At 44.9% G+C, this 11948-nt stretch overlaps 1 protein-coding gene across 7 annotated transcripts; it reads left to right on the top strand.

The window, feature by feature from the left end:
• The first annotated feature begins 459 nt into the window (after window positions 1-459).
• LOC125535842 (DDT domain-containing protein PTM-like) lies at window positions 460-10138 on the top strand. Of its 7 annotated transcripts, none has more exons than XR_007294820.1 (11): window positions 460-1665; window positions 1757-2368; window positions 3055-4108; window positions 4204-4486; window positions 4567-4691; window positions 4764-5353; window positions 6118-6146; window positions 6437-7060; window positions 7475-9233; window positions 9434-9639; window positions 9732-10138. XR_007294820.1 is itself a non-coding variant. In XM_048698911.1 (9 exons), the coding sequence occupies exons 1-9, from the start codon at window positions 740-742 to the stop codon at window positions 8755-8757; spliced, it is 5526 nt and encodes a 1841-aa protein (XP_048554868.1). In that variant the 5' UTR covers window positions 460-739; the 3' UTR covers window positions 8758-9319. The 7 variants fall into 7 exon arrangements, 1 of the variants encoding a protein (XP_048554868.1); XR_007294821.1 differs by having other exon boundaries at window positions 9440-9639; XR_007294818.1 differs by having other exon boundaries at window positions 9468-9639.
• The last annotated feature ends 1810 nt before the right edge of the window (window positions 10139-11948 follow it).

Here is an 11948-nt window from a genome sequence, read left to right on the forward strand (position 1 = left end):
GATGGGTTTGTCTCCGTTAACGTTCCGGCATGGTGGTCGGCACAAGTTTATTAATGGCTTACCACTAACCGTCTTCTTCATCAAGTAGGAGATATTGTTCGCATCAAAGCATGATGTTTCACCCCTCCCCCTCCCCCTCGCCCCTCTTCTTGAACCAACGAACATTAGATGCACAAACTTTATCTAAGTACCATCGGCACCATGTTTCACTTCGATCCAACTCTGTGTTTGTGTTTGCAACGCAAGAATCAGGAATGAATTTCGTAGAAAAAGGTTTGATCCCACCCAAACCTCAGCCACTGAAAGGTTCATCCTACAATGTCTTCCTCAAGCCAAGTAGGAGATGGCACCATGGCACCCAACATTTCATTTCAAATCGAAGGGAGAAGAGTGCTTTTGTTCGGAGCCGGTCTCCATTTCCCTCCCAAAAACGCCCTGCCCGCACGCACCATCGCCGCTGCTCACACACACTGAAAGGCCCCGAGTATGAACGCCAAAACCATAATATAACCACACGCCTGCTTCCCCTCCATCCCCCCCACCTCCTCCCCCGACGCGAACCAGAATTCCTCACGCCCGACCCAAACCCCGCACCGCCGGAGCCCCGAATCCACCCCGCCGATCCGCCCCGAACCCTAGGGATCCGCCCTGATCCGCCGCGGCCCCTCCGCGCCGCAAACCCTAGGGATCCGCGGAGCCTCCGCCGGCGGCGGGGCTCCTCCGCGGCGGCGGCTTCGGCATGGCGGACCTGGTGGGGAGGGCGGTGAGGAAGGCCTTCCCGGGGTTCGGGGTCTTCTCCGGCGTGGTTGAGTCGTACGACGCCGAGGCCGGGTACTTCCGCGTGCTCTACGAGGACGGCGACTCCGAGGAGATCGACGCGGACGAGATGGGCTCCATCCTCGTGGGCGCGCCCATGCCGCCGCAGCCGGAGACTCCCGGGGGTTCCGCCGGGAAGCGGCCTAAGAAGCGGAGGCGGGGGGACGGGGAGTCCCCGCAGGGGAACGTTTCTGTGGTGGCCGAGACCGTAGATGGAGATGGGCTGGCAAACGGGCCTCTGCCTGTGCTTGCAACGCCGGCGAAGGGGGGAGGAGCGGGTGGGGAAAATGGGGAGGCGATGGCGGAGACGGCGGGGAAGAAGCGGAAGATTGGCCCTAGCCCAGTTCGTCGGAGCGCGAGACAAGCGAAGGCGGCGGCATTGGCGGCTGAAATGGAGGCGGCCGCTAATGTAGCTGTTGCTGCAGAGGCTGCCGAGACTTCATCCGCCGAGGATGTGGCTCCGGCTCTGATTGCTGCTACGCCGCAGCAATCTGGGAGGAAGCGTCAGCGTGCAAATGGGAGTGGTCGGTCTCGCGCAGTCGCGAGGGATTTAGAGGATGCTGCGCTGGATAGGCCGCTGCAAAAGCCGAACCTGCCACCTTCGTCACAGGGCCTGGATTTGGAAGGCCTCCCTGTTATGGATGTCTTTCAAGTCTACTCCTGCTTGAGATCATTTAGCAAGCAGCTTTTCCTAAGCCCGTTTGCACTGGAGACATTTGTCGCGGCGCTGCGGTGTAAGCACGTGAACCCCTTGATAGACTGGGTGCATTTTGCTTTGCTCCGCTCTCTGAAGAACCACTTAGAAGATCTGGCCCATGAAGGAGACCCTCCGGCAATACACTGTATTAGGTAAGAGTCTTTGATTCCCTATTTTATACAGGCTTACTAGTTTTAGGTCATGAGAGACTCGTCTTTTAATTATCTACTGCTAATTGCATAGGAATCTTAACTGGGAACTCTTAGACCTAGCAACTTGGCCAATCTATCTTGCCGAATACTTACTGACTCGTGGTTCAGAACTGAGGTATGGTATGAAGCTTACAGATCTAAAGCTGTTAGATACAGAGTACTATTGGCAGCCAGCAACAGTAAAACTCGAGCTGCTGCGCTCACTCTGTGACGATGTTATTGAGATTGAGGCTATACGTTCAGAACTTGGTTCAAGGATGTCTGAGTTAGATGGAAATGATGAGGGCTGTAGAGCTACTGGTTCAAGAAGAAAAAAGAGAGGTTCTTCTGTTGTGGCCCTAGCAGATTCTTCTCAGCCTCCAGAAGGCTCTGACGATATGGATGATGGTAACAGTGACGAATGTTATCTGTGTGGTATGGATGGCAACCTGTTATGCTGCGATGGCTGTCCTTCAGCTTTTCACTCAAAATGTGTGGGGGTGGTGGAGGACCTATTGCCTGAAGGAGAATGGCATTGTCCTGAGTGTTCGATGCAGAAGTACAACGGGTCCAGAAATATGGCAAAGCTTGTCAGAGGAGCAGAGGTTCTGGGAAGTGATCCACATGGACGACTATACTTTGGCACCTGCGGCTATCTTTTGGTGTAAGTCAGTTTAGACTTCCTCCTTTGGTCTTCTTATGTGTATATCTTTCTGAGAGTTCCTTTACTCTGCTGTCATTGTTTAGGCTTCCTAATGACTAGTCAAAGTATTTGTCATAGTTGTATGCTTGAGTACCATTCTGTGTTGATTGTACCATGACATCATCCATCAATTGTTAGACTTTTGTGTCGCAATTACATTCCCACATGCGGTTTATGTTTCACTGTACATCTAGTTCCCATTCCTTTGCACTTCATCTGCTTAATTTGTGCTGTTTATTTCTCCACAAAGATCATCACACTAATTTCTTTTGTTGGCCACAGACCCCCCTGTGCTTTATGTGCCAGTGAGTTCTCATCGTGTCGATGAATATCGCTGTTGCTTGTAGTTTTTTCAGCCGTGCTTTCGTGCTGATATGGGTTCTCATTTTATTCTTTATTATAATAATAGGTCAATTAACTATACAGTTTTGGGGATAAAGCAAGGGAATAACTGCAATACTCTGGTTTTGCAAGATTGAGTTTATTTCATTTTGTAGGCTCCGATCAAGGCTTCGCAGAAAAATGAGATACATATATTGCATAAATGCGATGATTTGTTTTTCTTTAGAAATTGATCCTATATGTTTGCACTCCAGTTAAATGGTTGAATTTTGCACTAATAAATAAATGACCTTATGAACTTGCAGGGTTGATTCATGTGATGTAGACTCTCCATGTCATTATTATGGCCAGATGGATCTTCATTCCCTTATTACAGTGTTAACTCCATGTCATCCGTCTTACAATCCGATCCTAAATGTGATCTCTTTGTTTCGGGGTATTGCAACTGAAACATCTAATATTAACGGGCGATATGAGAACAGCAAGGAATGTAGTACCTCGGACCATGAAACAGACCGCAGGCAGTCATCACTGAAACAATCTAGTGAGCATGAACAGCAGTGTACCATAGAAAAGCATGGCTCTCAACAATTGGATACCGGGAAAATTTGCACCTCAAATTCAGATCAGGATGCCTCACACCAGAGTTATACCCTGAGACGTGCGACAATTTCTCAAAACGGCAATGAAACTACTGCTAATGAGAAGCCCAATCAAACTTCACAACCTAATGCATCTGGTGCCAACAAGGATAGCTGCAATTCTAAGCAAGATGATGTTGGCTTGCATGTTAATGGTTTGTCTGCAGAGAACCAGAAAGATGCATCACCTAAAAAAGAAGCAAGTAACTGCTGTCTAAGTTCTGGGAATGCTATGTATATAAACTACTACAGTTTCGGTCAAATAGCAGCATCGGCTGCTGAAGAGTTAAAGCACAAGCTTTCAGAGAATGAGGAAGGAAAGAAGCATGGCCCGGATGCAGTTTCTTTTCGGCTAAAAACAATATGTAAGAAATATGTTAATGTTTTTGCACTGACTGATCAAAAGTTATCTGTGGAGCTCCTAAAGGAAAAATGTGGCTGGTGCAACTCCTGCCAAATCAGTGGTGGTAGTGATTGCATTTTCAGATTTACTGACGTTAAGTGTATGGAGAGTCCTAAGCCATGTGCTGTTGGTCCTTTGTCAGAAAAGAACAAGGAAAGTCATATTGTCCTTGCTACACATAGCATGTTGTCAATTGAAAAACGCCTGAATGGTTTGCTGTCTGGTCCATGGCAAAATCCACAATATAGCATGTATTGGCGTAAGGCAGTTCTTATGGCTTCAGATGTATCATCACTGAAGCAGCCTCTTCTCATGGTATAACTTTTTGAATGCTTTGTCCTTATTAAAGGCTTTATTATTTAATCTGCATGTACCAAACTCTCACATGATTATCTCCCAATACTCTGCAGTTAGAGTCCAGTCTGCGACGTGTTGCCTTCTCAGGAGAATGGCAAAAACCAGCAGACTCTGTTGAAGTTGTTGGGTCTGCAGCCCATATCTTGGTCCGTACATCTAATAAGTCTGCAGGTTATGCAATTGCTAGAAAGCCAGGGAGGAAGCCACTTGCTATTGAGCTCAAAGTCGACCTCCGTGATGTTGGTGTTTATTGGTGGAGGGGCGGAACATTGTCCCGTCAAGTGTTTCACTGGAAGAGGTTGCCTCAGTCATTGGCCTGCAAATCTGCTCGGCAAGGTTGTATCTCCAATCTTCTGTCAGTTTCCAGATACACTATTTTCCGATGTATTAAACCTTTGTGACCTTGTATGTCTCAGCGGGACGCAAGAAAATTCCCACCATAGTGTATCCCGATGGTTCACAATTTGCCAGGAGGTCCAAATACATAGCTTGGCGAGCTGCTGTGGAAATGGCACAAAATGTGTCCCAGCTCATTTTGCAGGTAATATATTCTCTTTCTTTTGGGAAGTATCAATAAAATTGGGCCACTGAATTGTTCTTTATGTACCTTCAGATTAAAGAGCTTGAATTGAATATCAAGTGGCCTGAGATATTGAGCACTCTCTCTTCTGCAATTGCAACAAAGGAAACCCAGAAAATAGCAAGGTTTTTCAAGAAAGTTATAATTCGCAGAAAACGTATAGAAGCAACGAATGTGGAATATCTACTTGATTTTGGAAAGAGGGAGAATATTCCTCCTGTTGTTGCTAAACATGGAGTAAAATTTGAGGAGCCCTCTAGCGAGAGGAACAGGTACTGGTTGAGTGAAAGTCATGTCCCGTTGAGTCTTTTGAGGGCATATGAAGCCAAAGCAATAAATCGCTCACTTAAAAAGAAAGACAGCGAGGACAGCTCACCTAAAAAGAAGAAAGACACCAATGACCGCTCACGTAGAAAGAAGAAAGACACCGATGATCTTTCTAAGATGAGCGACTTCAGTCCCGAAAAGCCAAAAAGATCAAGATCAGTGTTTGATGACCTCCTGGAGAAAGCACAAAAACTGGAGGAAGCACAAAAACTAGAGGAAGCACAAAACCTCCTAGAGAAAGCACAAAAACTTCCCAGCAGGCTTTGCGGTCAGTGTTTCAAAACAGTAACTGCCAGGTATGTAATTAAGCCAAATGTTCATTTATTCATTTAAGTAAAGCAAGCAAGTCATTAAAATTTCATTGCAAAAGTGTCAGTTCTTTTTTCTTATCCACACTTATGTATTATAGTATGGATTTTGCCATGGTTCTTGTTCTTTGCATGTCTTGCTGATTAGGTATGCTGAGTCAGTTACACTTGCCTAACTATTCATCCCTACCTTTTGGATATAATTGTTCAGATAGTACTGTATTGTGTTTATCTGGCAATATCTAAAGAAAGTACTCCCTCCATAAAGGAATATGAGCGTTTAGATCACTACTTTAGTGATCTAAACGCTCTTATATTTCTTTACAGAGGAAGTAAGAAATTTCTTGCATGACTGGGTTTTGCTATGCCTGTTATTAGTATTTGATTTCTGAAGTCTAGGTGATTATCTCCCTCCCTCCCTGAGTGTGTACCAACTTTTGCGGTATGTACAACCATTGCCAATCTAGCCGATGTTGATATTCCTGTACAAGCTACACAGTTGAAATTGCTGATTATATTTAGCAAATACTTTGGCAAAAGTTATTGGTATAGGAATCAGCTTTTAGCATTTTGACTTCTCCTGCAAGGTCATATACTTTGCTTGAAAAAAAAATTGAACTGAAACTGGAAGTACATTTCAGTAGCTTCTGCAGCTTGTTCTCAGTGTTGCCAATATATTCTCTGTTTTGTTGAATGGTACATTTTTTTTGGCTAGTTATTTGACTCTCTCCCTCTTTTTGTCTTCTGAACAGGGAAGCTGTGAACTGCAAATATTGTGAAGGTATTTACAAATTGCAAATATGCAGATTTTTTTTTCTTGTTACATATGTATCATTATAGTCCTTAAGACTGTCGAAGAAAATATATAGCCCTTATTTTGTTGTGTGTGTATGGGATATGCGTTTTATTTTTTGCGGGGCCTTATGTATGTCATATGATGAAAAAAAAGTTCAATTGTTAGGAATTTTTTAGGTGATCCATCATCAAGTATTAAGTTTGGCCTTTTACTTCTAATATTGATGCTTGGAGTTATACTGGGACTCAGCTGCAATATTCTCTTGTTCTATGCAGCACTTTTCCATAGAAAACATTTCAACGTTCCTAGAGGTGCTGTGGATACCGTCTATGTTTGCAACAAGTGCCTAGCTGAAAAGGTCGAGCCGGTGGTGTCTCCACAGAAAAAGGCAGCATCAAAGAAGAGCTCTCCGAAAAAGAAGCAGAAGAAGCAACTACGAAAGAGTTTAAGGAGAAGAAAACAGATAGTTATCAACCTCAAGAAGAAAACCAGACAGAAGAATGGCAAGCCTGGCCGGCCTAGAAAGAATCCATTGAGTGTGTCAAAGAATAAATCACAAAAGATGTCTGACAGTCAACCATCAAATGAAGCCAAGAATGAACCGGTGAAACGCATATCAAAAAGGTTATATGATAAGTACATGAAAGGCAACTCAGATAAATCCGAGCATACAGCAAGCTGTCGTAAGAAGAAGAGGACAGCTTCGCATTACTCGTACTGGTTAGATGGTCTTCGATGGACACAGAACACAGCTGATGAACAGGCAACAAATTTTAGGAAAGCAAGAATTGTTTTTCCATCTGAAGATGTTAAGATTTCAGAAACCAGTCCAGTATGCTGTCTTTGTAAGAAATGCTACAGTGGAGATGCTATTTATATTGCTTGTGAGAATTGTGAAGGTAAGATATGTTTACTTTGATGGTAATGTTAAGAAAATGGTTTACTTCATGCTATGTATCTCCGTGATCTTCAAACAAACTTATAATTGTTCACTTTGACAATTGCATTGGCCAAAAACTCTTCATTATCATTCATTTTAGCCCTGGCCCTTACAAGTGAGCAACAGTTGACCCTTCAATATTTGTCGTGATCCTCCTAGAACAGTAATTATTACTTTCTTTTCCCATGGATTATGTCCTAAGCTATGTGACATATATCCTTTCCTAAGCTAACATTACTTTTGTCTCAGCAAGACAAACAATTGTTTTTGGAATTTGGCTGTGTATTTCATTCACTTCAATTGCTCCTCATACCATGGGAAGCTGTCATAGTTTAAATGATGCATTTCTGATTGCGCTTATTCTTCCCTGCAGATTGGTTCCATGGGGATATATATTCTATTACCATAGAAAATGCCAATAATCTCATAGGCTTCAAGTGTCATGCATGCCGTCTGAGAGCTGTTCCTGTTTGTCCATATGCACAAGCTAATGCAATTCTTAAGGATCAATCAGACAGGGAAGACACCATTGATAGGTCTATAGAGGACAAGCACAGCAATTGTCCGAAAGATCTGTTCACTTCCAATGATCTGAAAGAGCTTCACACTCATAACATTGGGGAGCTCCAGAGTCATAGCATTGAGGAACAGGTTCCTGATAGTATTTGTTTGGAAGTGCTAGAAGATTATAATGATCTGAAAGAGTCAGACAGTCATAGCACTGAGAGAGAGCCAGTCAGTAATAACACTGAGAAAGAGCCAGGTAGTCATAGCACTGAGAAAGAGCTTGATGATTGTAATGGGTTAAAGGAGCTGGAGAGCCATAACAATATGGAAGAACTTGACAGTCACAGCACTGAGAAAGAGCTTGATGATTGTGATGGGTTAAAGGAGCCGGAGAGCCATAACAATATGGAAGAGCTTGACAGTCATAGTACTGAGAAAGAGCTTGATGATTGTAATGGGTTGAAGGAGCCGGAGAGCCATAACAACATGGAAGAGCTTGACAGTCATATCACTGAGAGGAGTCCTCATGATCATAATAATCTGAATGAGCTTGACAATCACTGGGGTGAGAAAAAGCTTGATGATTGTAACTGTCTGAGTGAACTTGGCAATCATAACAATGTGATAGATCTCAATGAGAACAGTCCAGAAGAGCTTGGTTGTACTGAAGATAGCAAATTTTCTGCAGGAGAAACACAATGTCTGAAAGAGCTGGACAAACTGAAAGATCTCGACAATCTTAACAGTAAAAAAGAGCTTGGTAATCACAACCATCTGGACAAGCTTGATCGCCATAGCAGTCTAAAGGAGCTTGAAAATCATAGTAGTGTGGAAGAGCTTGATAGTCATGACTACCCAAAAGAGCTTGATGATCAGAACCGTCTGAATGATCTTGGTAATCATAAAAATCTAAAAGAGCTTCATAGTGCTCAAAATGGCCAAGTTACTGCAGTAACACATACAGATGGTTTAATAGATGAGCAGTTTAACACTAGAATATCTAACAAAGAAGCCATGATCATGACATCCGAAAGTGATTTGGTGAAGGAATCTATTGCTTTACAATCCAACGGTAGTTCCGTGGATAATATTGTTCCTGCTGAACTGGAGATGGATATTCAGGTTCCCCTGAGCTTATTGACTTTGTAGGATATATGTCAAAAGAGCAGTGCATTCCAGCATGACTTTCCGTGAGCTTGTACTGTTCAGTCTTGCTGCTGCTTTGGTAGAGAATTCCTTCTGATTAGCTTGGGTTGTTGAGCTACCTGACAGCTTAGTTTTGTGCTATAGGATATTACATTGGTGATGCAACCCAGTAATAATAATCTACAAAAAGGAAAAATATATGTTTGTGGATTCATCGTATTTTGGCCATTTCCTTAGGGAAATATGCTGACCTGACAAGCGCAGCATTGGAGCTATTGACTATGCCACCACAAGTGTTTATTATGGTTAACATTCTTGGCTGAGCTGACATAGGAAATATCTGGGCCCCATTTCCTTCCCATGCTTTCTGGTCAGAACTTGTGATTCATGTTGCACTATGAGGTTATGTGTTGATTGGGATGTCTTTGAGTACAAGTGGCTGGTTTTTGGTTGTGCTGCACTTACTCATGATGCACAAGGTGGGCTCCAATTTTGTTTACGTATCTAATTTGTTTGTGTTGAATGTAAACATGTTTCATGCTGAAAAGAAATTAACATTTAACAATTTTCCTTTCCTGCTGTGATGATATAGTGATACACAGAACTAGATCCCATGTTTTTTTTTTGGTCTAGCAAAGGTTCACACTAAGCTCCTGTGCTGGGTCTATCATGTTCTTAGCAACAGGCCAAAAGTGATGAAAATACTGCTGCAGGAATATCGTAGTGCTAGTTTTACATGTATGGTTTTTGTTACCATTATGGGCTCATTAAGGCCAAAGAATGAGTTACGAGTACCATATCATGTTGAAGCAGTGGGAGCTCGTGTTGTTCCTCTGACGATTCAGTGGTTAACATTTATCCATATCATATCAAATCATCAAGCTGGTAAATCCACGGCATGTTCTTCCTATAGCAGATTGTTTCTCCAGCTGGCACTCACCTATGTATCTGATCTAGTTCATTCTCCTTGTGAACAGGATGGAGACATAGACGAACCACTTGCTACCGCTGTCGAGCACGAGGCCTTCCCATTCTCCAGACCTCCCTAGTGCACCCATAGATGGTGCACCAGACTGACCAGTCGACCTGACGTTCCATTTTAAGTGTTCCCCAGTGCTTCTAACAGCGTTCCAATGCAAGCGCAACCCGGCCATGCCGCGGAGCAATTCATGTCAACATCCTTGATCTTATTTTGTATACATAGGGTTCCTTTAGGTTTTATTAGGGGAGATGCTCATGCAGTGTGACTGTCAGATTCAGAAGGGTAGTAGAACGCTGCTGTTACGGTGCTTGCTGGTTCAGTTCTGGTTTAGCGAGGCTGCCAGCATTCCTAGATGTAAAAATCTAGTTGTCAGATCAAGTTTCAGTGCCTTGCCGCAGTGAATTGCTGCACTCTGGGTGGTTTTGGGTGAGGCGCTGTGTTTTTCCTCTGCCCAGCAGCTATTTGGGGAGCGGTGGTGTCCCGTCTGTGTTCCTTCCAACTCCTGAGTTCAGAACGAAAGGAATGGCCGGCAGAGGTGCCTCATCATCATGGTGCTGGTGGTGGTGACGGCGGTGCTGGTCTGCAATGGTTTCGCTGACTTTGAACTGCCGCGACCGTCGGGGTGTTCAGTGCACGGTGATGACTTGCTGCGTCAAAGTAAAAAAACTCGTCGGTTGGCTGGTGACGACGGTGACGGTTTTAGCAGGCGTCGCTGTGTGAAGCTTACTGCTTCCTCTACAAAATGAGCCAGCAGAGCTCTCATGCATCCTTGCTTCGCCAAAACTTTTGCTGAGAACTGTCGTTGGTGTCTTGCCGTCGGAGCGTGGGCTCATCATCATCATCATCACCGGAGGTGCCTGCGGTGCACCGATCTCTGACAAACGCCGGCGGTTGCACCGGTCTCATCCTCACCTGAAAACATCTCCTCTGGATCACCCACCGTGCGCACTGCGCAGGCAGCCTTTGGGCTATGTTTTCTGATGGTGCATGTGCAGGGTAGAATCGCCAACCTCTTTCGAACCACTCCCCGGCCGGCCGGTTGCCATGAGTGACACGCATTCCGTCGCAGATTGATTGATTGAGTATAGTATCTAACCTGGCGTCACCTTCGACCATCAATCATAGTCCCGTCCGGCCGGTCGGCACCCTCATTCGCCACCCCTCGTCGCCGGTCTCCATCCATCCCAAAAGACGAAAGCGACGCGCACGACGGTCGACAGCCACCCAATCGAACGTACCGCGTACGTACCTACGTACTTCATGACAAACAAAGTACTCCTCCAGCAAAGCAGCCATGCTTCTGCCACTTCACTCCATATCACGGCCCCGTTTCCCCGTCGGCCCGGCCCGAACCCATCCAACCGCACTGCTCCTGCACTGTAGGGTAACCTCGATGATACGATGAATTATGAGAGCAACGAACGGCTGTGGAATTATTAAGCCAGCCGGTGGTTGGCACCACACCGTCACATGGTGGCATGGCAGCAGCTAGCAGTGCCTGGAAGGCTGGACGGGCAGCAGTGATGGCGCGCTCACATGACTCCTGTGATCGCCCGGAGCCGCGTCCTGCGCGTACGGAACCAATCAGTGCAAAACGTGATGACTTTGTTTCCCGTTCACTGCCCGCACAACGTACCGTCAGGTACCAGACGTACGCTTGAACGAAGGGGGTAAATCATGCCCCACTCCACACATCCTGTATGGGACCGCCATTTAAGGCCTCTTTAAACGCATAATCCAAATGTTATGTTCTTCCATTTCAATCTTACACGATTTTATCCTTTTATCGCGCCACATAAAAAAACAAAGGATTCTTTTTAAGAGTTTCAAAATCTTACCAAAATGCTTGGAATCGAAGAGCCTTCGGTTATGGTAAGACTCAAGCGACTGTAAACTAGTGAGATCGCACGCGATTTTGTGGACTGTGCGATTCATCCGTTCATGCTCATCGAGCGTGAAACGATGGCAATGCAGATGCAAGGACTCACCGTGTGGGGATTGGTGTTCCGGGCGCCTGAGATGATGACCTAGGTGGCGGCACGACTCATGGAGTTTGGGTGAGGGTGGAGCGGTAAGATGCAATGTGATAGTGGTGTCCGCCACGGTTTAACATTTTGGCAAACAATTATTTTTCGAACCTGACCAAAGCATATTGAATTCAGAAATTTTAAAAGTTACTTTTTTGGAATTTGATCCATATCAATATTCACTT

The sequence above is a fragment of the Triticum urartu genome, chromosome 2 (genome assembly GCF_003073215.2).
Source record: "Triticum urartu cultivar G1812 chromosome 2, Tu2.1, whole genome shotgun sequence".
Taxonomy (NCBI): domain Eukaryota; kingdom Viridiplantae; phylum Streptophyta; class Magnoliopsida; order Poales; family Poaceae; genus Triticum; species Triticum urartu.